General features: G+C 42.3%; 2 protein-coding genes across 2 annotated transcripts in view; both read left to right on the top strand.

Moving 5' to 3' along the window:
- Positions 1 to 26,743, top strand: part of LOC141270634 (uncharacterized) — a 111,987-nt gene that overhangs the window by 18,690 nt on the left and 66,554 nt on the right. The gene's annotated exons all lie outside the window — the stretch shown is intronic.
- Positions 15,395 to 25,631, top strand: LOC141270667 (uncharacterized). The gene is made up of 6 exons (XM_073680763.1): positions 15,395 to 15,551; positions 15,681 to 15,860; positions 15,944 to 16,067; positions 16,151 to 16,248; positions 16,447 to 16,537; positions 24,414 to 25,631. The coding sequence occupies exons 1-6, from the start codon at positions 15,474 to 15,476 to the stop codon at positions 25,337 to 25,339; spliced, it is 1,497 nt and encodes a 498-aa protein (XP_073536864.1). The 5' UTR covers positions 15,395 to 15,473; the 3' UTR covers positions 25,340 to 25,631.

The raw sequence follows: 26,743 nt of genomic DNA, 5'->3' as shown, positions 1-26,743 counted from the left end.
CAGTAATATAACGCTGGATGTGCTCATGTATGCAGGGGACATTAACCCCTCCATTCCCGGAGATAGTGCCCCCTTCCCCCAGTTCTGCCATGTGTATATGTACAGTAATATAACGCTGGATGTGCTCATGTATGCAGGGGACATTAACCCCTCCATTCCCGGAGATAGTGCCCCCTTCCCCCAGTTCTGCCATGTGTATATGTACAGTAATATAACGCTGGATGTGCTCATGTATGCAGGGGACATTAACCCCTCCATTCCCGGAGATAGTGCCCCCTTCCCCCAGTTCTGTCATGTGTATATGTACAGTAATATAACGCTGGATGTGCTCATGTATACAGGGGGCATTAACCCCTCCATTCCCGGAGATAGTGCCCCCCTCCCCCCAGTTCTGCCATGTGTATATGTACTGTAATATAATGCTGGATGTGCTCATGTATACAGGGGCATTAACCCCTCCATTCCCGGAGATAGTGCCCCCTTCCCTCAGTTCTGCCATGTGTATATGTACAGTAATATAACTCTGGATGTGCTCATGTATACAGGGGACATTAACCCCTCCATTCCCGGAGATAGTGCCCCCTTCCACCAGTTCTGCCATGTGTATATGTACAGTAATATAACGCTGGATGTGCTCATGTATACAGGGGGCATTAACCCCTCCATTCCCAGAGATAGTGCCCCCCTTCCCCCAGTTCTGCCATGTGTATATGTACAGTAATATAACGCTGGATGTGCTCATGTATGCAGGGGACATTAACCCCTCCATTCCCGGAGATAGTGCCCCCTTCCCCCAGTTCTGCCATGTGTATATGTACAGTAATATAACGCTGGATGTGCTCATGTATGCAGGGGACATTAACCCCTCCATTCCCGGAGATAGTGCCCCCTTCCCCCAGTTCTGTCATGTGTATATGTACAGTAATATAACGCTGGATGTGCTCATGTATGCAGGGGACATTAACCCCTCCATTCCCGGAGATAGTGCCCCCTTCCCCCAGTTCTGCCATGTGTATATGTACAGTAATATAACGCTGGATGTGCTCATGTATGCAGGGGACATTAACCCCTCCATTCCCGGAGATAGTGCCCCCCTCCCCCCAGTTCTGCCATGTGTATATGTACTGTAATATAACGCTGGATGTGCTCATGTATACAGGGGACATTAACCCCTTCATTCCCGGAGATAGCGCCCCCTCCCCCCAGTTCTGCCATGTGTATATGTACAGTAATATAACTCTGGATGTGCTCATGTATACAGGGGATATTAACCCCTGCATTCCCGGAGATAGTGCCCCCTTTCTCCAGTTCTGCCATGTGTATATGTACAGTAATATAACGCTGGATGTGCTCATGTATACAGGGGACATTAACCCCTCCATTCCTGGAGATAGCGCCCCCGTTCCCCCAGTTCTGCCATGTGTATATGTACAGAAATATAACGCTGGATGTGCTCATGTATACAGTGGATATTAACCCCTCCATTCCTGGAGATAGTGCCCCCTTCCCCCAGTTCTGCCATGTGTATATGTACAGTAATATAACGTTTGATGTGCTCATGTATACAGGGGGACATTAACCCCTCCATTCCCGGAGATGGTGCCCCCTTCCCCCAGTTCTGCCATGTGTATATGTACAGTAATAGAACGCTGGATGTGCTCATGTATACAGGGGACATTAACCCCTCCATTCCCGGAGATAGTGCACCCTTCCCCCAGTTCTGCCATGTGTATATGTACAGTAATATAACGCTGGATGTGCTCATGTATACAGGGGGCATTAACCCCTCCATTCCTGGAGATAGTGCCCCTTCCTCCAGTTCTGTCATGTGTATATGTACAGTAATATAACGCTGGATGTGCTCATGTATACAGGGGACATTAACCCCTCCATTCCCGGAGATAGTGCCCCCTCCCCCCAGTTCTGCCATGTGTATATGTACAGTAATATAACGCTGGATGTGCTCATGTATACAGGGGACATTAACCCCTCCATTCCCGGAGATAGTGCCCCCCTCCCCCAGTTCTGCCATGTGTATATGTACAGTAATATAACGCTGGATGTGCTCATGTATACAGGGGGCATTAACCCCTCCATTCCCGGAGATAGTGCCCCCCTTCCCCCAGTTCTGCCATGTGTATATGTACAGTAATATAATGCTGGATGTGCTCATGTATACAGGGGACATTAACCCCTCCATTCCCGGAGATAGTGCCCCCTCCCCCAGTTCTGCAATGTGTATATGTACAGTAATATAACGCTGGATGTGCTCATGTATACAGCGGGCATTAACCCCTCCATTCCCGGAGGTAGTGCCCCCTTCCCCCAGTTCTGCCATGTGTATTTGTACAGTAATATAACGCTGGATGTGCTCATGTATACAGGGGACATTAACCCCTCCATTCCTGGAGATAGTGCCCCCTTCCCCCAGTTCTGCCATGTGTATATGTACAGTAATATAACGCTGGATGTGCTCATGTATACAGGGGGCATTAACCCCTCCATTCCCGGAGATAGTGCCACCTTCCCCCAGTTCTGCCATGTGTATATGTACAGTAATATAACGCTGGATGTGCTCATGTATACAGGGGACATTAACCCCTCCATTCCTGGAGATAGTGCCCCCTTCCCCCAGTTCTGTCATGTGTATATGTACAGTAATATAACGCTGGATGTGCTCATGTATACAGGGGACATTAACCCCTCCATTCTCGGAGATAGTGCCCCCTCCCCCCAGTACTGCCATGTGTATATGTACAGTAATATAACGCTGGATGTGCTCATGTATACAGGGGACATTAACCCCTCCATTCCCGGAGATAGTGCCCCCTCCCCCCAGTTCTGCCATGTGTATATGTACAGTAATATAATGCTGGATGTGCTCATGTATACAGGGGCATTAACCCCTCCATTCCCGGAGATAGTGCCCCCTTCCCTCAGTTCTGCCATGTGTATATGTACAGTACTATAACTCTGGATGTGCTCATGTATACAGGGGACATTAACCCCTCCATTCCCGGAGATAGTGCCCCCTTCCACCAGTTCTGCCATGTGTATATGTACAGTAATATAACGCTGGATGTGCTCATGTATACAGGGGGCATTAACCCCTCCATTCCCGGAGATAGTGCCCCCCTTCCCCCAGTTCTGCCATGTGTATATGTACAGTAATATAACGCTGGATGTGCTCATGTATGCAGGGGACATTAACCCCTCCATTCCCGGAGATAGTGCCCCCTTCCCCCAGTTCTGCCATGTGTATATGTACAGTAATATAACGCTGGATGTGCTCATGTATACAGGGGACATTAACCCCTTCATTCCCGGAGATAGCGCACCCTCCCCCCAGTTCTGCCATGTGTATATGTACAGTAATATAACGCTGGATGTGCTCATGTATACAGGGGATATTAACCCCTCCATTCCCGGAGATAGTGCACCCTTCCTCCAGTTCTGCCATGTGTATATGTACAGTAATATAACGCTGGATGTGCTTATGTATACAGGGGACATTAACCCCTCCATTCCCGGAGATAGCGCCCCCGTTCCCCCAGTTCTGCTATGTGTATATGTACAGAAATATAACGCTGGATGTGATCATGTATACAGTGGATATTAACCCCTCCATTCCTGGAGATAGTGCCCCCTTCCCCCAGTTCTGCCATGTGTATATGTACAGTAATATAACGCTGGATGTGCTCATGTATACAGGGGGCATTAACCCCTCCATTCCTGGAGATAGTGCCCCTTCCCCCAGTTCTGTCATGTGTATATGTACAGTAATATAACGCTGGATGTGCTCATGTATACAGGGGACATTAACCCCTCCATTCCCGGAGATAGTGCCCCCCTTCCCTCAGTTCTGCCATGTGTATATGTACAGTAATATAACGCTGGATGTGCTCATATATACAGGGGACATTAACCCCTCCATTCCCGGAGATAGTGCCCCCCTTCCCCCAGTTCTGCTATGTGTATATGTACAGTAATATAACGCTGGATGTGCTCATGTATACAGGGAATATTAACCCCTCCATTCCCGGAGATAGTGCCCCCTCCCCCCCACTTCTGCCATGTGTATATGTACAGTAATAGAACGCTGGATGTGCTCATGTATACAGGGGGCATTAACCCCTCCATTCCTGGAGATAGTGCCCCTTCCCCCAGTTCTGCCATTTGTATATGTACAGTAATAGAATGCTGGATGTGCTCATGTATACAGGGGATATTAACCCCTCCATTCCCGGAGATAGTGCCCCCCTTCCCCCAGTTCTGCTATGTGTATATGTACAGTAATATAACGCTGGATGTGCTCATGTATACAGGGGGCATTAACCCCTCCATTCCCGGAGATAGTGTCCCCTTCCCCCAGTTCTGCCATGTGTATATGTACAGTAATATAACGCTGGATGTGCTCATGTATACAGGGGACATTAACCCCTCCATTCCCGGAGATAGTGCCCCCTCCCCCCAGTTCTGCCATGTGTATATGTACAGTAATATAACGCTGGATGTGCTCATGTATACAGGGGGCATTAACCCCTCCATTCCCAGAGATAGTGTCCCCTTCCCCCAGTTCTGCTATGTGTATATGTACGGTAATATAACGCTGGATGTGCTCATGTATACAGGGGACATTAACCCCTCCATTCCCGGAGATAGTGCCCCCTTCCACCAGTTCTGCCATGTGTATATGTACAGTAATATAACGCTGGATGTGCTCATGTATACAGGGGATATTAACCCCTCCATTCCCGGAGATAGTGCACCCTTCCTCCAGTTCTGCCATGTGTATATGTACAGTAATATAACGCTGGATGTGCTCATGTATACAGGGGACATTAACCCCTCCATTCCCGGAGATAGTGCCCCCTCCCCCCAGTTCTGCCATGTGTATATGTACAGTAATATAACGCTGGATGTGCTCATGTATACAGGGGGCATTAACCCCTCCATTCCCAGAGATAGTGTCCCCTTCCCCCAGTTCTGCTATGTGTATATGTACGGTAATATAACGCTGGATGTGCTCATGTATACAGGGGACATTAACCCCTCCATTCCCGGAGATAGTGCCCCCCTTCCCCAGTTCTGCCATGTGTATATGTACAGTAATATAACACTGGATGTGCTCATGTATACAGGGGAGGTCACTCTGGTTTGGGGACAGATGACGCTTTCTCTCTGGGGTGGAGATTGTAATGTTTTTGTTTTATAATCATGAAAATGTAGAAAAATGGAAAAAATTGCGCCCGTGCCCCTAGTAACCCGATGTTTACCATGGTTACCAGCCTGCTCCTGCTTCAGCAGGCTCGTAACCAGGAGCAGGACATCGTGGAAAGGTCGTATCGTTGTCGGGATCGTTGCAGCGTCGCTAAGTGTGACGGGGCCTTTACTCCGGCTCGGCACTCTCTACAAGGAGAAACTTTCTCCTTATACAACCTGTCGGAGGCATTTAGCCAAATCAGATTTCCTGCTTTGCACTGATGAGGGACTGATGCCCCACAACACGTGTCTTCAAATGGTGTGTCTGGTATGGCTTCATAATAATGACAGCACAGTCAGTGGCTCAGTGGTTAGCACTGTTACTTTGTAGTGCTGAGTCCTGGATTCAAATCCCACCAAGGATAAAGATTGTATGTTCTCACTGGGTTAATATATGGTGGTCCATTTTTAATAATTTATTATGATTTTTCAATTTGGATACATACATTTATATATTGTAAAGGATCACTCACATTGGCAGTGGTTCAGATAGGTATAGACATGAGATAGCTTGGCGCAAACTGGAAGTTTTATTGAAGGCCATAAACTTCCAGTGTAAAGAAAATTAACAGCCTTTTCCGACATGAAGGTAGAAATAAACAAAATAGTCCATACAACAGTACAACCTCACTTGTTTGGATCAATACATGGTTTTCTTAGTCAGCCTCAGACTAATACTGACCAGCATATACAGGTTTTTTCACCTCTCCACACACTGATCATTGTGCAGCAGCTCAGCTGCCCTTTTATATCAGCTGTACCTCCTGGTTTGGAGGATGGGAATGACCAGTCCCGCCCAGCTCTTCCAGGCGTTCCTAAAACTTGGACGCAAAATCCAGGCCCATTAAAAACCCTCTCAGCACTATCAGTGCTGGAGCCTTCTTACCTGGGCTGTGAATTCAGAGTTGGTATAAAATGGACCGTCTCTGACTCCTAAACTATATAATAAATTGGGTTCAGTAGTTCAATGCAGTTTGTGCTGTAAATTTCTTCATAAGAATTTGGGAAAGTTGTGAAATGCCCTATAAATGTCTGCTCTGTCCCTGATCTAGGGATCTTCCCTTTTAGTTGAGATGAATCTGTGCTGCACTTTATGTACATGCTCATTATTGTGGCTGTGCTGTGGCGTCTGAGTCAGGAGTCAGGGAAATTGAGGAGTCTGAGTCGGATTTTTGGCTTGCCGACTCCACAACCCCACTTGTTACCGGGTTTTACATCACTGAGGCTAGCCACCTCTGTAATGCATATCTCTCATCCAGGATCTTGTCAGCTGCTTCAGGGTTTGGGCTGAAGTGCTATTATGGATATCGCCATTTATCTTAACCATACCGCTCCATGACGTAAATGACGTATGATGTAAGTGGTGCCCACACTGCGTGTCATTGGTCATGCTTTTTTCCTGAAAGGTATTTAGCAGTTCCGGTTTACTTTTAGTATTTCACCTCCTGACAAAGAAGCGAAACGTGCGTTGGGATGTCTGCTCAGGTGCCACCTCTAAAATTGCCTCTTTAGGTCTACAGATGTCTATCTTACTACTGATTGTTTGCCATTGTTAAATTATGGTGATTCCCAACCTGTAGTTCCCTCTGTGGATTACAGTGGGGGAAAAAAGTATTTAGTCAGCCACCAATTGTGCAAGTTTTCCCACTTAAAAAGATGAGAGACATCATAGGTAGACCTTAACTATGAGAGACAAAATTAGATAACAAATCCTGAAAATCCCATTGTCTGATTTGGAAAGAATTGTTTTTCAAATTTAGGTGGAAAATAAGTATTTGGTCAATTACAAAAGTTCATCTCAATACTTTGTTATATATCCTTTGTTGAGGTCAAACGTTTTCTGTAAGTCTTCACAAGGTTGGCACACACTGTTGCTGGTATGTTGGCCCATTCCTCCATGCAGATCTCCTCTAGAGCAGTGATGTTTTGGGGCCGTCGCTGGGCAACACAGACTTTCAACTCCCTTCAAAGGTTTTCTATAGGGTTTAGATCTGGAGACTGGCTAGGCCACTCCAGGACCTTGAAATGCTTCTTACTGCTTTGTTGCCCTGGAGTTGTGCTTGGGATCATTGTCATGCTGAAAAACCCAGCCACATATCATCTTCGATGCCCTTGCTGATGGAAGGAGGTTTGCACTCAAAATCTCATGATACATGGCCCCATTCATTCTTTCATGTACACAGATCAGTCGTCCTGGTCCCTTGGCAGAGAAACAGAAACTCAGCATTCTTTCTCCTCCAAACACGATGAGTTGTGTTTCTACCAAACAGTTCTACTTTGGTTTCATCTGACCATATGACATTCTCACAATACTCTTCTGGATCATCCAAATGCTCTCTAGCAAACTTCAGATGGACGCGGACATGTAATGGCTTAAGCAGGGGGGACACGTCTGACACTGCAGGATCTGAGTCCCTGGCGGCGTAGTGTATCACTGATGGTTGCCTGTGTAACGTTTGTCCCAGCTCTCTGCAGGTAATTTGCTAGGTCCACCCGTGTGGTTCTGGGATTTTTGCTCACCGTTCTTGAGATCATTTTGACCCCACGGGGTGAGATCTTGTGTGGAGCCCCAGATCGAGGGAGATTATCAGTGGTCTTGTATGTCTTCCATTTTCTAATTATTGCTCCCACAGTTGATTTCTTCACACCAAGTTGCTTGCCTATTGCAGATTCAGTCTTCCCAGCCTGGTGCAGGGCTACAACTTTGTTTCTGGTGTCCTTCGACAGCTTTGGTCTTCACCATAGTGGAGTTTGGAGTGGGACTGTTTGAGGTTGCAGACAGGTGTCTTTTATACTGATAATAAGTTCAAACAGGTGCCAGTACTACAGGTAATGAGTGGAGGACAGAGGAGCCTCTTAAAGGAGAAGTTACAGGTCTGTGAGAGCCAGAAATCTTGCTTGTTTGTAATTGACCAAATACTTATTTTTCACCAAAATTTGAAAAAAAATTCTTTCCAAATCAGACAATGTGAATTTCAGGATTTGTTTTCCTATTTTGTCTCTCATAGTTGAGGTCTACCTATGATGTCAATTACAGGCCTCTCTCATCTTTTTAAGTGGGAGAACTTGCACAATTGGTGGCTGACTAAATCCTTTTTTTTTCCCCACTGTATAACGTCTTTTTGAACAGGGCTTTTCTACTGGGGCAACCTACTTTTAGGACATAGCTTATGTATTCTCTTGTGGGTTTTGTCTTCTATTTGTTATATGCCATCATGTACTAATAAAGTATTTTAGTTTTTATTAAAGGGACTATCCACTACTCGGAAAAATTCTTATCAATTATGCTATTCCTCATTATAATATAACAGCCTAAAATCACTTTCAGCACTAGCATTTCCAGTGACGTTGGTACCCAGTTTCCCAGGGCTCACATGACATTATATTACTTAAGCCCTGTAGCCAATGAGCAGCCTATTCACTCTCAATTCCTGCCGGTGAAACTGACACCCAGAAGAGCTGGGAGCTACTGCTGTTCTCTGACTTCCTTTGAATGTCAGTTATGTTGAAAGGAAGTGAGAGTGGAGCTTCTACTAATTGACTGCAGGGCTTACTTGACATAAAGTCATGGAAGTCCTGGGAGAACCAGTGCCTTCATTACTGGAACTGTGTCGGTACCAGAGGAGAGTATAGGCTGTCATTTTATTAGGGGAAATATAGCAATTGAGAAGAGATTGTCCGAGCCATGGACAATCCCTTTAATGTTTTTTCATTTTTAATCTAGTTTATAGGTTAATGAATTATATATATATGCTTCTGGCATAATTTATGATCTTCTTATTGCTGCTATAGGTGTTTTGCAGGTGATATGTTATCAAGACAACAATGTCCTCATGTGATCTAAATCTACACTGTGTGCAGAATTATTAGGCAAATGAGTATTTTGATCACATGATACTTTTTATACATGTCGTCCTACTCCAAGCTGCATAGGCTTGAGAGCCAACTACCAATTAAGTAAATCTGGTGATGTGCATCTCTGTAATGAGGAGGGGTGTTGACTAATGACATCAAAACCCTATATAAGGTGTGCTTAATTATTAGGCAACTTCCTTTCCTTTGACAAAATGGGTCAGAAGAGAGATTTGACTGGCTCTGAAAAGTCTAAAATTGTGAGATTTCTTGCAGAGGGATGCAGCAGTCTTGAAATTTCCAAACTTTTGAAGCGTGATCACCGAACAATCAAGCGTTTCATGGCAAATAGCCAATAGGGTCGCAAGAAGCGTGTTGACCAAAAAAGGCGCAAAATAACTGCCCATGAATTGAGGAAAATCAAGCGTGAAGCTGCCAAGATGCCATTCGCCACCAGTTTTACCATATTTCATAGCTGCAACGTTACTGGAGTATCAAAAAGCACAAGGTGTGCGATACTCAGGGACATGCCCAAGGTAAGGAAGGCTGAAAAACGACCACCTTTGAACAAGAAACATAAGATAAAACGTCAAGAATGGGCCAAGAAATAGCTTAATACTGAATTTTCAAAGGTTTTATGGACTGATGAAATGAGAGTGACTCTTGATGGGCCAGATGGATGGGCCAGAGGCTGGATCAGTAAAGGGCAGAGAGCTCCACTCCGACTCAGACGCCAGCAAGGTGGAGCTGGGGTACTGGTATGGGCTGGTATCATCAAAGATGAACTTGTGGGACCTTTTCGGGTTGAGGATGGAGTGAAGCTCAACTCCCAGACCTACTGCCAGTTTCTAGAAGACAACTTCTTCAAGCAGTGGTACAGGAAAAAGTCGGTATCGTTCAAGAAAAACATGATTTTCATGCAGGACAATGCTCCATCACATGCATCCAACTACTCCACAGCATGGCTGGCCAGTAAAGGTCTAAAAGAAGAAAAAATAATGACATGGCCCCCTTGTTCACCTGATCTGAACCCAATAGAGGACCTGTGGTCCGTCATAAAATGTGAGATCTACAGGGAGGGAAAACAGTACACCTCTCGGAACAGTGTCTGGGAGGCTGTGGTGGCTGCTGCACGCAATGTTGATCGAAAACAGATCAAGCAACTGACAGAATCTATGGATGGAAGGCTGTTGAGTGTCATCATAAAGAAAGGTGGCTATATTGATCAATAATTTTTTTGGTTTTGGTTTTTGCATGTCAGAAATGTTTATTTCTAAATTTTGTGCACTGATATTGGTTTACCTGTTGAAAATAAACAAGTGAGATGGGATTATATTTGGTTTTTATTAAGTTGCCTAATAATTCGGCACAGTAATAGTTACCTGCACAAACAGATATCCTCCTAAGATAGCCAAATCTAAAAAAAAAAACACTCCAACTTCCAAAAAATATTAAGCTTGGATAGTTATGAGTCTTTTGGGGTGATTGAGAACATAGTTGTTCATCAATAATAAAAATAATCCTTTAAAATACAACTTGCCTAATAATTCTGCACACAGTGTAGACACACTGCTAGCTGTTTCCTTTGTCTCTAATGCCTCCATGTTATATATTTTGGACTATAAACCACTATCAGGTTATATGGCTTTAGAATCTCTATCTACACTAGCATGTAACTGTCATGATTTTGACTAAAGGTACCGTCACACTTAGCGACGCTACAGCGATCCCGACAACGATACGACCTGGCACGGATTGTTGCTGCGTCGCTATGTGGTCGCTGGTGAGATGTCAAACAGTCAGATCTTCCCAACGACGCAGCAACGATACAGCGACCTGTAGATACCTGTATAACGATGCAACGCAAATGCACGCCTATGTGTCTCAGTTCTGAGTTGCCAACGAGGTCGTTGGTAAGGTGTCAAACACACCGATGCATGCTACCCAGCGGGACCTCAACGATCAAAAAATGGTCAAGGCCATTTCGACACGACCAGCGATCTCACAGCAGGTGCCTGGTCGCTGCTATGTGTCAAACCTGGCGAGATCGCTGCTGAGGTCGCTGTTGCATCACAAAACTTGTGACTCAGCAGCGATCTCGCTAGCGATCTCGCTTAATGTGACGGGCTTAAGGATCTGCGCTACAACATGCGGTTACGTCCTTCAACTCATAGACCAATGCCGTGATAGTACACACACGCTAATCGCGCTACACATATGACTCTTCTGCCCATGGCAACAGGTGATGATGGGTCTCCCCGCCACTTATGGGAGCGGACAGACCTCTCGTATTACCACAGCTGCAAGCTGAAAGCCAATTTGAATGGTATCGTGATGATTGAAAGCACCACGTAAGCCACGTACATTTGTCACTAGGACGCTATGAATGGTAGTGATGTGACGTAGGAGGGGGGGACTGACCAAATTGGTCACATGTACCAATTGCTGCGACGTGGCGAAGATTCATAGGCCAAATAGATCACATATATCAACTACTGTGACATAGCGGAGATCCATAGGCCCAATACAAATGAGTAGGCAAATACGTGGTAGATCTCCCAAATCTGATTGGTTGTCATTAGTGTTGAGCGAGTATGTTCTATTAACCCTTTCGCCGAGTATGCTCGGGCCGAGCTCCGAGTATTTACAGCTGCTCGGTGATAAGGTTAAATCGCTCCCGTGTGCATGATTTCCAACTGTTTGACAGTTTTATTACATGGGAGGAATGTCTATTTCTTACACATTCCTCACATGTAATAAAGCTGTCAAACAGTTGCTAATCATGCACACGGGAACGATTCAACCATATCACCGAGCAGCTGTTAATACTCGGAGCTCGGCCCGAGCATACTCGGACAGAAAATACTCTCTCAAACCTAGTTGCCATGCATTTAAATAGCAGTGATGCTCCCCAAACTGACACGCCCACAGGAAGAAGCAAGCGAAACGCGCGTCGGATCTTTTACAGCGTTGGCCAGTATACTTACCATTGAGGTAATTTATTTTTTTACTACATTGTTGCCTCTGGCTTATCCCATACAAATTCAATGAGTACACTGACAGTTTGATTTAGTCATATAGGAATTTATTATAATGGTACACACAATATGGATGTATGAATGCATCTGTTAAGCTTATTCTCGACTTCTCAAAAGCGTTCGATAGCGTGCCACATAATAGGTTGGTATACAAAATGAGAATGATGGGGCTGGGGGAAAATGTCTGCAAGTGGGTAGCTAACTGGCTAAAGGATAGAAGGCAGAGGGTGGTTATAAATGGAATATTCTCAGATTGGGTAAGCGTCACTAGTGGGGTACCACAGGGGTCTGTACTAGGCCCAATGTTATTTAATATCTTTATTAACGACATAGTCAACGGGATAAATAGTAAAATGTCAATATTTGCAGATGACACAAAGTTATGTAAAACAATTAATACAAAAGAGGACAGCGCAGACCTACAGAGGGATTTGGATAAGCTGGGTAGGTGGAGCATTAAATGGCAAATGAAGTTTAATGAGGAGAAATGTAAGGTCATACATATGGGAAGGAAAAATGGAAGTCACCAGTACTCACTGAGTGGGAAATCATTGGGGAATTCAGAGATGGAGAAGGACTTGGGCATCTTGATTGGTAGCAAACTAAATTGGAGTGCCCAAAGTCAGGCCGCTGCTGTAAGGGCAAACAGGGTAATGGGATGTATCAGAAGAGGTATAGCTGCAAAGGATGAGAACATTGTTCTTCCACTGTACAAAGCACTGGTCAGACCACACTTGGAATACTGTGCTCAGTTATGGGCCCCAATATATAGAAAGGATATAAATGAGCTTGAAAAGGTACAAAGGAGGGCAACAAAATTAATAAAGGGAATGGAGGGACTGCAATACCCAGAGAGGTTGGCAAAACTAGGACTATTCAGCCTGGAAAAGAGAAGGTTGAGGGGGGACATAATAAATGTGTACAAATATGTTAGGGGACAGTATAGAGACCTTGCCCGGGATTTGTTCAAAAGGAGGGATATTACGGTAACAAGAAGGCATTCACTAAGACTGGAAGAGAAAAGGTTTCAGCACCAGCATAGGAAGGGGTTCTTTACGGTAAGAGCAGTGAGAATATGGAATTCACTGAGTGAGGAGACGGTAATGTCGGATTCACTACACCAGTTCAAGCGGGGACTGGATGCATTTCTAGATACCAGGCAGATTTCAGCGTATACTTAAAAATAAAATAAAATAGTAGGTTGATACAGGGATTTATTCTGACTGCTGGTTTCAGAGTCGGGAGGGAATTTTTCCTCAGGTGAAGATTGGCTAAATCATTTGGGGTTTTTGCCCTCCTCTGGATCAACTTTAGCAATTACAGAACTAACAGGTCGAACTTGATGGACGCAAGTCTTTATTCGGCTTTACAAACTATGTTACTATGTTACTATTGCTCTATTGGCACTTTATATAATGATGTATCAGTAGCTATTATGAAATGATTGGCTTAGGGATTATTTATACCATGGACAATATTTATTAATCTTTTACTATAACTGCTGCTGAGAAGTCAATATTCAATTCTTACCTTATGACTTGTAAATGGTGTAATTATTGTATTGATGAAATATATTTTTGCAAATACTAATGATCAATAAGTGATTTTAATCTGTATACTATATTAATTGCAATTTTTTCATATTTTGAACAATAATATGTTGTTCCTATATTGATACTGCTTCTAAGTATACATTGGGATTTCATTAGAATCTTTGAGCTAGTATTCTTTTGGTTTGAGGCTCTTTTTCAGAATTTTTATGTATGTGTTTTGTATTATTCTAATTAATAAAGGATTGAGTTTTTACATGATACATTTGTACAAACACTTCTTGATCCTCAAAAGACTTATTGTCATAGGGGTCATTATGGTTCTCAGTACAACAATGTCACTGTTAATGGTATGAATGCCAAGACAGGACAAGAAGTTCAACATTTCATGAATGCCATTTTCCTACCTCTGGGAATCGGCTTCACTCAGACACTACAATACTTATATAGTCCCCGGACGTCACTGCTCTGGTGGCGCTCTACCTTTCTCAGTTATAAGTACAAAAGGATCCACCTGTCATTCCCCATAAACATTAGTATTCCTAAATATTTATTTTTAATCAAATTTTTCATTTTCTTGCATAAAAACGTGTGCCATATTGTACTTGATTTAATTTTTTCAAGTAGGTTCATACTTTTATTATAAATAATTAAAAAGTGAATGAAAAAAAGATGTATAGTACAAACACTCTATACTGCACACGGCCACTGAAAATCAGTCATCATTAACAAATGGGAAATAATAATTATACAAAATGTGTATATTCTGTATATACAGTATGTGTGTGTATTGTAAGTGCCTTACACAAAATCCAGATTTGCCATCATCTTTTCCCTAGTACAGTTATCGCTTGCTGATTTGCAGCTCTTACATACAAGGTCATTGTAGGTGAAGTGCGGCCCAGGTGTTTGTCGTCCTTTTATTAATTTGCCGTACATGTTGACAACACCTTTGTGACCAGTGATTAGCTGCAGTGTTCATCTCAAGGTATGGTATGCGCTGTCATTAAAGAAATATTTTCAACTTGGGTGTTCATCAGCACACAGCTTTTAAGTCTCTTTTACTTCATGGTTTCCGGAGATGGTGGGCATTCTTCCTTGAGTGACCATTTTGGTCTGCAGCAGAGCTGCAGCATTAGCAGAATTTCTGTTGAGCTTTACAGTTCTACAGTAACACATTCAGCTGTCAGTAGTTTGTTCTGAAATGTACACTGCTACCACTATATTTACATGTCGAGATAACAGTTCCTTGGAACAAGCCCACAGCTCAAGAAAGTGAGAGCCATGATTAGGCGAACTGCTCAGGAAGCTGCCAATGGGGTCTGGTCATTTTGAAAGTTTGTCAGGAGCTGAGAGGGAGGGATGTGAGCAGCCAACAGCTGCTTAATGGGCTGGAGAGCTAACTTTTCAGCCTGTAATGTAACTACTGTGCATACTCGGCCAAGCGCTAGAGCTGATCTTCTTGGCAGAAAGTTGTACGCTATTTTATGTAAGATAAAAGCTTTCATATCAGGAGAACTACAGCAGATAAGAGAAGTAAATCAATTATAAAATTGCTTCTTTTTAATGCTATTTAACTAACCAAAGCAATTGAATAACATGATAATACATCTTAATGAGGAACTTCTGTATGTTTCTTCTCATTATCTCCAGAAATTGTATTTTTATTATGTTACATTTTTTTCATCTTCTGATTCAGATTTATGCAATATCGGATTCTCCCAGTGGAGATATTCTATATAAGAGAATTTTCCTGATTGACTCGTCAAGGATGGAAAGGGACAGGGACAAGATGGCGGAGAGGATATTACCCCTCACCCTAGAGATCCTCTTCTGGCTTACTGGAGAGGTGAGAGATTCTGATGACGTCACATTACAACATTCTTATCTATGGGAATAACAGATGGACAAAACTGGAGAGGTGAGGACTCTGGAAATGTCTGTAGTGAGATTTATTAATGTGTCTCTCCATAACCAGGATTACACAGTAGTGAAGAAGACCTCCAGTGAGCGCTGTCAGGACCCTGTGTCTGAGGGATGGGGAAGACCCCTGAGCCCAATCACGGAGCCTCCACCTCATCCCCTGATACATGAGGACATCAATGACCAGAAGATCCTAGATCTCACCTACAAGATGATTGAGCTGCTGACTGGAGAGGTGACACTGCTGGGAATGCTGCGACATTATACAGTGACAATATGAAGGGATCAGGGTGATGACTGTATCATTGTATGTGTCAGGTTTCTATAAGGTGTCAGGATGTCGCCGTCTATTTCTCCTTGGAGGAGTGGGAGTATTTAGAAGGACACAAAGATCTGTGCAAGAACGTCATGATGGAGGTTCCACAGCCCCTCATATCACCAGGTAGTAGACAGTACTAAATACACATGGCCTATAATTATCTGTATGTAAAGAATGAAGCCAGTCCCTGTATGTTTTTTCTCCAGTTCTATCCAGTAAGAGGACAACACCAGAGAGATGTCCCCTTATTCTTCTTCCACAGGACTGTAAACAAGAAGATCACAATGTTCCTCAGGATCATCAGGTAGATGGAGAGAAGGTGTCATGAGATCTTCCCTATGATGTGTAGATGACTGTGAAGGTCTTGTGCTCAGTCTTGTTTTATCCTCCAGTATTATATGTTTTATAGTTGTGTAATGAGAACGGTGGAGATGACAGGATTAGAGCTGATCATAGATGTGACTTCTCCATCTGTCTGTGACTTTTACAATATTTGTTTCAGGGTGAAGATCTGACCCATATTAATACTACAGAGACATATGTGAGTGGTGATGAGTGGTGTAAAGAGGAGATTCCTACATATGACCGCCCAGGTGAGTAGTAACCGCTAAATGCAGAGAAGTCACAGATTCTTCTCATTCAGTGACCAGTACCATTTTGTATTATTTGTTGTGAGCTCTGTGATTTTTAGCTTCACCCCTTCTGCCAAAATACCAAATAAATATGGATGAAAATATGATATTGTTATAGACAAAGTTTAGTTTATATCAGAGTGATTAAGGCAACCCCAAAGTTTTCCTCAGCCTTTAATATCTGTTGTTGGCAAGGTTTGTCAGAATATTCAAACATGTGGAGTGACGTTAATAAGAATTAGGAGGCAGCTGCTAACTCAAGTTGGGTTTCTGACAAATATCATTGCCCAGGTTTTTTCTTATCAATGGTTACATTTTGGTTATCTAGAGAATGCATTCATTTGAAAGCTTCATAGGATTACATTGAGTTGTGAATTCCGGATCATCCAGCAAACACTGGAGCCATCTGGCAGGTCACAAACTGCTAGAGACTGACTGGAGCAGCACGATAAAAGATGAAGACGGGAACTGGTAAGTATAAGACTACGTGAAAGGGAACCTAGATTAATAGCACCACTTCGGTGCTGCCATTAAAAAACAATGCTGAAGTGGTGCTTTAAACTCAGTGAACTTATAGCGAGTTCGCATAAACTCGTGTGTGTGTGTGTGTGTATATATATGTATGTATATATATATATATATATATATATAGTATGCTCTCTTATACATCCTTATATGCTTTCCTGATTTCTCTCCTCCTCTTGGGATACATGTGATCTCCTCCTTTATTAAGAGGAACATAACAACAACTATATTCCACTAGCTACAGTGAGTACGGAAATTATTCAGACTCCTTTACATTTTTCACTCTTTGTTTCATTGCAGCCATTTGGTAAATTCTAAAAAGTTCATTTTTTTTCTCATTAAAGTAGACTCTGCACCCCATCTTGACTGAAAAAAAAAGAAATGTAGAAATGTTTGCAAATTTATTAAAAAAGGAAAACTGAAATATCAAATGGTCATAAAGTATTCAGACCCTTTGCTCAGTATTGAGTAGAAGCACCCTTTTGAGCTAGTACAGCCATGAGTCTCCTTGGGAATGATGCAACAAGTATTTCACACCTGGATTTGGGGATCCTCTGCCATTCTTCTTTGCAGATCCTCTCCAATTCCCTCAGGTTGGATGGTGAATGTTGGTGGACAGCCATTTTCAGGTCTCTCCAGAGATACTTAATTGGGTTTAGGTCAGGGCTCTGGCTGGGACAGTCAAGAATGGTTACAGAGTTGTTCTGAAGCCACTCCTTTGTTATTTTAGCTGTGTGCTTATGCTCATTGTCTTGTTGGAAGGTGAACCTTCGGCCAAGTCTGAGGTCCAGAGCACTCTGGAAGAGGTTTTCATTCAGGATATCTCTGTACTTGGCCGCATTCATGTTTTCTTCAATTGCAACCAGTTGTCCTGTCCCTGCAGCTGAAAAACACCCCATAGCATGATGCTGCCACCATCATATTTCACTGTTGGGATTGTATTGGGCAGGTGATGAGCAGTGCCTGGTTTTCTCCACACATACCGCTTAGAATTATCACCAAAGAGTTCTGTCTTCGTCTCATCAGACCAGAGAATCTTATTTCTCATAGTCTGGAAGTCCTTCATGTGTTTTTGAGCAAACTCTATGCGGGCTTTCATATGTCTTGCCCTGAGGAGAGGCTTCCGTCGGGCCACTCTGCCATAAAGACCCGACTGGTGGAGGGCTGCAGTGATAGTTGACTTTATGTAACTTTCTCCCATCTCCCCACTGCATCTCTGGAGCTCAGCGACAGTGATCTTGGGGTTCTTCTTTCCCTCTCTCACCAAGGCTCTTCTCCCACGATTGCTCAGTTTGGCTGGATGGCCAGGTCTAGGAAGACTTATGGTGGTCCCAAACTTCTTCCATTTAAGGAGTATGGAGGCCACTGTGCTCTTAAAAACCTTGAATAATGCAGAAATTCTTTTGTAACCTTGGCCAGATCTGTGTCTTGCCACAATTCTGTTTCTGAGCTCCTTGGGCAGTTCCTTTTGAGCTCATTCTCATTTGGTCTCACATGCACTGTGTACTGTGAGGTCTTGTATAGACCGGTGTGTGCCTTTACAAATCAAGTCCTATCAGTTTAATTAAACACAGCTGGACTCCAATGAAGGAGTAGAACCATCTCAAGGCATTTCTGTTTTTTTCAGTCAAGATCGGGTGCAGAGTGTACTTTAATGAGAAAATTTTTTTTTTAGAATTTACCAAATGGCTGCAATGAAACAAAGAGTGAAAAATTTAAAGGTGTCTGAATACTTTCCGTACCCACTGTACATCTGGGGCCATGTTTTGGGTCTGACACTTGGTCTAGAACCTATTATATACAGTGGGGAAAAAAGTATTTAGTCAGCCACCAATTGTACATGTTCTCCCACTTAAAAAGATGAGAGAGGACTGTAACTGACATCAGAGGTAGACCTCAATTATGAGAGACAAAATAAGAAACATCCTGAAAAACACATTGTCTGATTTGGAAAGAATTTTTTTTCAAATTATGGTGGAAAATAAGTATTTGGTCATTTACAAACAAGCAAGATTTCTGGCTCTCACAGATCTGTAACTTCTTCTTTAAGAGGCTCCTCTGTCCTCCACTCATTACCTGTAGTACTGGAACCTGTTTGAACTTGTTATCAGAATAAAAGACGCCTGTCCGCAACCTGAAACAGTCACACTCCAAACTCCACTATAGTGAAGACCAAAGAGCTGTCTAAAGACACCAGAAACAAAATTGTAGCCCTGCACCAGGCTGGGAAGAATGAATCTGCAATAGGCAAACAGCTTGGTGTGAAGAAATCAACTATGGGAGCAATAATTAGAAAATGGAAGACATACAAGACCACTGATAATCTCCCTTAATCTGTGTCTCCACACAATTTTGACCTCACTGGGAGAGATCTTATCTCAAGAACGGTGAGCAAAAATCCCAGAACCACATGGGGGGACTTAGTGAATCACCTGCAGAGAGCTAGGACCAACGTTACACAGACTACCATCAGTAACACAGTATGCCGCCAGGGACTCAGATCCTGCAGTGCCAGACTTGTCCCCCTGCTTAAGCCATTACATGTCCGGGTCCATCTGAAGTTTGCTAGAGAGCATTTGGATGATCCAGAAGAGTATTGGGAGAATGTCATATGGTCAGATGAAACCAAAGTAGAACTGTTTGGTAGAAACACAACTCGTCGTATTTGGAGGAGAAAGAATGCTGAGTTGCATCCAAAGAACACCATACCTACTGTGAAGCATGGGGGTGGCAACATCATGCTTTTGGGCTGTTTCTCTGCCAAGGCACCAGGACGACTGATTCGTGTACATAAAAGAATGAATGAGGCCATATAGTGTGAGATTTTGAGTGCAAACCTCCTTCCATCAGCAAGGGCATTGAAGAAGAAACATGGCTGGGTATTTCAGCATGACAATGATCCCAAGCACACTGCCAGGGCAATGAAGGAGTAGCTTTGTAAGAAGCATTTCAAGGTCCTGGAGTGGCCTAGCCAGTCTCCAGAATTAAACCCTATAGAAAACCTTTGGAGGGAGTTTAAAGTCCGTGTTGCCCAGCGACACCACTAAAATATCACTGCTCTAGAGGAGATCTGCATGGAGGAATGGGCCAACATACCAGCAACAGTGTGTGCCAACCTTGTGAAGACTTACAGAAGACGTTTGACCTCTGTCATTGCAACAAAGGATATATAACAAAGTATTGAGATGAACTTTTGTAATTGACCAAATACTTATTTTCCACCATAATTTGAAAAAAAATTCTTTCCAAATCAGACAATGTGATTTTCAGGATTTGTTTTCTCATTTTGTCTCTCATAGTTGATGTCTACCTATGATGTCAATAACAGGCCTCTCTCATCTTTTTAAGTGGGAGAACTTGCGCAATTGGTAGCTGACTAAATACTTTTTTTCCCCACTGCATGTAAAAATTTTCTACTGGCCTTTTTTCCCCTTCCCACGTAACTTATCCTGTGTGAAGGTTATTCACTCCAACATTTTGGAACAACACTAAGAATCACCAGACAAGCCTATTTATGACTGTCTCTATTGTCCTGAAGACTCTTATCATTGAATGATGTAATTCTGTATTTTTTTTATTCATTAATTATTATTATATCCTTACATTTTTATGCCATTTATTCTCTATGCTGAAACTTTGGAGTTACATTTCTGTTTTTCCTATATGTCAGCTGTGAATTAAAATTTTCACTTTATTTCAACTGTACACGAAGTGACATACTTGAATGCCGAATTGTTATCATTCAAAAAGAGTAAGCCACCATATTTCTCATGAGGCAGGTGGGGAAAAATTCTTGAGTGACAGCAAACGACCTGCTGCAAAATTTGGTGTCAACAGTCACTGAGGTTTCAGTTTGCACAGCAAGACTGCTAAACAGTAATGGTCTTCATGCCAGAACACCAAGATGTCACCTCTACTGACCCAACAGCGCAAGAAAAGTCAGCTCCAATATGCTCAAAATTATATGAGTAAGCCAAAAAGATTTTGGGATTATGTTCATTGGAGCGATTAAAAAAAAATTAGAACTTTTTGGGGCTATGAATCAGTTGGATGTCTAGAGGAGGAATAATGAAGAATAAGCTGAAAAGAACACCCGACATACATTAAAGCATGATGGTGGCTCAGTGATGCCCAAATGCTACCTTATTTAGTCTGACTCAGGAAAACTGCAGTTAAGATGAACCATTTACATTATTCTTGTTTGGTTTATTGCCAGCAGCAGAAAGTTTGTAAATTTTGCTAATAAACTGAATTTGAAATGGGGGGATGAATAATTTTGATTGCATATGTTTGTGTTATAAATTCGCCCCAAGTTCTGTTTGTCGATTCCTCTATTAAAGCAGAAATAACCTAGTTACATTCCATCTTAAACTGTCAACTTCTCTCTGGCTGCCAAACAGTTTCCATATAATCTAATCTGCGCAATCTGGTCATCAGTAGCTTTTCTACAAAGCTCAAGAAATCTGCCCTGACTCTTTCCTCAAATTAATGGCAGTTTTTAATATTCTTAAATTCTGGATTGCAAGAATGTCAGAAAATCATATTTTTGTATGTAACATTTATGGTCCTTAGTTCAGTAGTTGGCTTGCTAAGGAAGACATTTATACTTTTCTGCTCATCAAAAAATTCCTTTTGAAATATTTCTTTATGTCTGGCAAAATTCCTTTTCGGAAGGGCCTAAGAAAGAGGGTTCAAATGTTACCTGTTTCCAGGGGTGTGGTTACAGCTGCTGCTCACTATGTACTGAGCGGTGAATGAAGCCGTACTGGCGGCACCTCTATAACTGGAAGCCCGAGGTTGCCGGGAGTAATAAAATTCATTTCCTCCCAGTAGCCAGGCCTTCAGTGTGGCAACTGCACAACTATTAACATGCAGATTTTCCCCATACTTTCAACCCATTATGACACTGTCTAATCAGAAAAGGGCAGCGTCATCGGCATGAATAAGGATATGCTCGCAAACTTAAATGAAACACCCTTTGAGGTCAAGAACTCTGTCAGCATGATCATGTGAGATTATATCATTGGGGCACACTGACATCGCACCCGTCCCTAATGGTAATACTAACTCTTGGCACTTATCTGCTCCCCCAATGCTCCTCATTCTGATGCTGCTGTCTGCCTCTTCTGCCAGCACTTTTCTAACAGGAAGGGCCGGTGTCATGGCTCAATTTGGGAATTGGATCTGGTGACCTGTTGCTTCGTGGTCGGTTCTTCTGTCTGTTGAGCTATTGCTAATTTCCTTCCCTGATTGTTCTTATTGTCTTTGTTTGCTCCTTTCTAGGTGTTTTCTATTTTCCCATTTTGGTTTGCCCTATCACGTTCTGAGTGGGGCGTTATATATTATCCCTTCACTGCACTTCCTTGCTGGCTATACTTCAAGGTGGATTTGTACTAAGGAGTTCCAGTCCTTTAGCAAAGGGATTTACCCTGTTACTTACACCGCTTATCTTCTTGCTGTTTGTGTGTTTGTCTAGCTTCCAAGCACCTTTTACTTTTACCAGTTTTAGGTTATATTTATTTTTTCTTTATTTTACTCACTTATATAGCGCCATTAATTCCACAGTGCTTTACAGACATTATCGGCACTGTCTCCATTGGGGCTCATAATCTAATTTCCCTATCAGTATTTCTTTGGAGTGTGGGAGGAAACTGGAGAACATTAGAGGAAACCACGCAAACACAGGGAGAACATACAAACTCCTTGCAGATGTTGTCCTTGGTGGGATTTTAACCCAGGACCCCAGCGCTGCAAAGCAACAGTGCTAATCACTAAGCCACTGTGCTGTCCCCGGTTTCTGGAAGGTTATTCTAGTTTCATTTATTTTTTTGTTCTCCTTACTATTCCGTCTCTCCCCTTTTTATGAATGTGCTTTAAGTTTCTCACCCTGGGTCTTCATGGCTACCTGCACATGGCCCCCTTGTTGGCAATGTGTTGCGGCCTTCCCTCTGGTTCCTGAGGAGGTATGAGAAACCGGTCGACGGACCTTTAGGGAGTCAGGTCTGAGGTGGTTTAGTTGTGCGGCTAGGGATTGACTAGTCTGTACAGGGACCAGTTGGGTATGGGAGTGGCTTCTCTCTAGAGTAAGTCTTCCTTAGTCCCTTTATCCGTGTGTGCGTGTGGTACGTGCATAACAGCTGGGAGGGAGGTATGCATTTAGATTGTGAGTCCCAATGGGGACAGTGCTGATAATGTATGTAAAGCGCTGTGGAATTAATCATGCTTTATAAGGAAAACATAACAATAAAATGAGGTCCGCACTGAAGAGGTCTACTTTTTCCACCTATGGGCTGCTGCCTTTTTATGATTGGAGAGTGTCATTGTTGGATGGAAATACAATTAAGATTTTTTTCACTACTAAAATAATTAAAAAACTGGACAAGTTTGGTATCTCTGTAATTGTACTGACCTGGAGAATTATTTGGCCAGATTATTATCACCACACAATAAACACCTTCGTGACGTGGCAATACAACCCATCAGTGCAGGGCAAAATAAGAGATTTAAAAAAAGGAAAATAAAGCCACAAGTCTCAGAAAATAGTGACACAAACAATTTTTTCTTTTACTACTAAATTAATTTAAAAAGAATTGACAACTTTCGCATCACTGTGCATAATCATATGGATCTGAAGAATTACATTACAAAATTATTTTTAATACACAATGACAGCCATAAAAATAATACCCAAAAACCAAGGACAGAATTGTGCGTGGAAGGGTGGTGGGGGGGGGGGGGTTGCAATTTCACCGCATTTTGGATTTTTTCCATTTTTTCAGTACATTTGTATAGTAAAATGAATGGTGTCAATCAAAACTACAACTCATCATGAGCCTTAGAAAGTTATGGCTCTTGCAAGAAGAGGAGAAAAAATGAAAGATCGAAAAAGATTCCCTGATCCTTAAAGGGTTAATATTTCTAATATGCCTGTTGATTTTCTGCAAATCGGATGACGAATATTCATCCTAGTTAAAACAGCCATCTTATGACTAAGAAATCTTCTATCCTTCAGAAGCGCCATACATTTTGGTACACATTTACGTGGGTATTATGGCATCTTTTTAATATTCTAAGCTTTGCATTGTTATTATACTCATGTATTTGCCATAATTTATAAGAAATGTAAATTTGTAGTCTTTGATTGCCACTAAATGATTAATAACACTTCATGACTTTTCACAGTGATTTATTAGAAGTCTGAGTTTGTCACAGGTTTTCTATTTTGCCTTGCAATTTGAATGGTAATATTTTTATATTAAAAGATCCATATGTTAAGATTTTTTTTATACAAAAATAAATCTTTTATTCTCAGCTGGTGACTCTATCAGAAGTGCAAAGGTACATCGAATATCTTCAGATTGGAAAGCAGATGATCATCATATCACACAAGTTGTATATGAAGAGCATGTCCATATCCCAGATAGTCCCTCAGCCCTTCACAGCAAAGCTCTATCATCTAATCCTTTTCAACAAGTCCTATCTTCCGATTCATTAGCTGAAAATAACAGAAGGGATGTTGAACATGAAAGATCTGAGAAAAGTCACACAGAAGCAAGGAAATTTTCATGTTCAGAATGTGGGAAATGTTTTACGACTAGTTCCAAACTCGCTACACATCAGAGAATTCACACAGAGGAGAAGCCATATTCATGTTCTATATGTGGAACAATTTTTAACCGTTACTGGAATCTCATTAGACATGAAAGGAATCACAAAGGAGAGAAGCCATTTTCATGTTTAGAATGTGGGAAAGGTTTTCTTCAGAAATCAAACCTTTCTCAACATCAAAAATGTCATACGCGGGAGACGCCATTTTCATGTTCAGAATGTGAAAAATGTTTTAAACGAAAATCAGGTCTCATTAAACATCAAAGAGTTCACACAGGGGAAAAACCATTCTTATGCACAGAATGTGGGAAGTGTTTTAGCCAGAATTCACTTCTTGCTAAGCATCTGAGATGTCACACAGGGGAGAAGCCATATTCATGTTTAGAATGCGGGAAATGTTTTTCTCAGAAATCAACTCTTGTTGACCATCAAAAAATTCATACTGGAGAGAAGCCATTTTCATGCCTAGAATGTGGAAAATGTTTCTCTAAAAAATCACATCTTATTGGCCATCAAAGATCTCATACAGGGGAGAAGCCATTTTCATGTTCAGAATGTGGGAAATATTTTAAAAAGAAGTCAGATCTTGTTACCCATCAAACAATTCACACAGGGGAGAAGCCGTTCTGATGTGCAGTGTTTTAGAAGTGTTCTAACCAAAAATCATATTGTGCTAAACATCAAAGAAGTCACATAGGAGAGAAGCTATTTTAATGCTTAGAATGCAGGAAATGCTTTTCTAGGGAATAAATCTTGTTGACCATCCAAACGTTAAAACAGGGAAAACTCCATATTCATATTCTTTAATGTGGTAAATGTTTTACAGCTAGTTTATTTTATTTATTTTAATCACTCATATAGCGACATTCCTTATCAGTATGTCTTGGGAGTGTGGGAGGAAACTGGAGAACCCGAAGGAAACCTACGCAAAGACGGGGAGGACATACAAACTCCTTGCGGATGTTGTCCTTGGTGGGATTTGAAGCCAGGACCCCAGTGCTGCAAGGCTGCAGTGCTAACCACTGAGCCACCATGCTGCCCGATCTCAAAACTTCTTACTAGAGATGAGCAAATCGATTCAGTGCAACTCAAATTCTTGTTGAATTTGTAGGAATTTTCTGAATCTTGTGACGTCAAACAATTTGCACTTCGTTTCACTCGTATTGTCAAAAATTCTCACTGCCATTTTACACATTGCAGAAGATTGCATCCAACAGACAATGTAGCAGGGTGGTTTTCCACATAATGTCCTACAACTATCCCATCATATGGCCAGCCAAGCACGAGGGACTATGATAGTCTGTATGAAAGCAGAAGCAGGGAATGCAGCAGCCATTTTGTGGTGAATCTGGATAGTGGGAAGACATCTGTCACGTGAGTCACGTCTGATTACACGTACTCTTCCATTGATAAGAATCACTTCTCCGTCATTAAATTGTGGTTTCTGTCAGCAGTACAGGGGTTAATTTGTTCAGCTTGGAATGTCTGAAGCTTTCTGCTTGGATGATCTCAGCTGTGAAGTATTAATCACTCCACTTGCCTATATATTCTCGACTGGCAATCTGGATTGCCAGTGTTAAGTCTTGTACTGCCAGGTGAGGAGTGGGGTGGAGGTGTCTGTTTTTTGTAGGGACAATTTGGAGAATTATTCTGTGACTGTTGCTTGGTGTTTTGACTGTGTGCATAGTCCCCATCCTCTCCTATTTAGTTTACCTAATCTCTTCGGTGTTCCCCTCTGTTGCATTTATATTTTGTATGATTGGTATTTTCATTTATTCCTGTACGTTCTTCCTTGTTTGAATGGTTTGTGTATTTAAATACACTATTCCTCCCCACTTCCCTGTGTGGGGGAGGGGACAGATTAGGGCTGATTTAGGAGCTCAGCAAGGTACATGGCACCAGCATCTTCACCATGAGAAGTAACTTAGGGAGCAGGGATAGCTCCGTCACCCCTAGCATTAGGGACAGGGAAGCAGCCCCTGGCCTTGGGTTATCGGATAACAGAATCGTGACAACATCACACCTTAGTGATAG

Source organism: Phyllobates terribilis, unplaced genomic scaffold (genome assembly GCF_046119375.1).
Source record: "Phyllobates terribilis strain yellow unplaced genomic scaffold, ASM4611937v1 Scaffold_5__5_contigs__length_657084704, whole genome shotgun sequence".
Lineage (NCBI taxonomy): Eukaryota > Metazoa > Chordata > Amphibia > Anura > Dendrobatidae > Phyllobates > Phyllobates terribilis.
This window is presented reverse-complemented; position numbering and strand designations above follow the sequence as displayed.

Excerpts from the sequence above, each read along its gene's own strand:
- LOC141270667 (XM_073680763.1), top strand. The coding sequence starts at position 15,474 with ATGGAAAGGGACAGGGACAAGATGGCGGAGAGGATATTACCCCTCACC. Across the intron at positions 15,552-15,680 it reads TCTTCTGGCTTACTGGAGAG|GATTACACAGTAGTGAAGAA; the intron begins GTGAGAGATTCT and ends CTCCATAACCAG. Across the intron at positions 15,861-15,943 it reads TTGAGCTGCTGACTGGAGAG|GTTTCTATAAGGTGTCAGGA; the intron begins GTGACACTGCTG and ends TGTATGTGTCAG.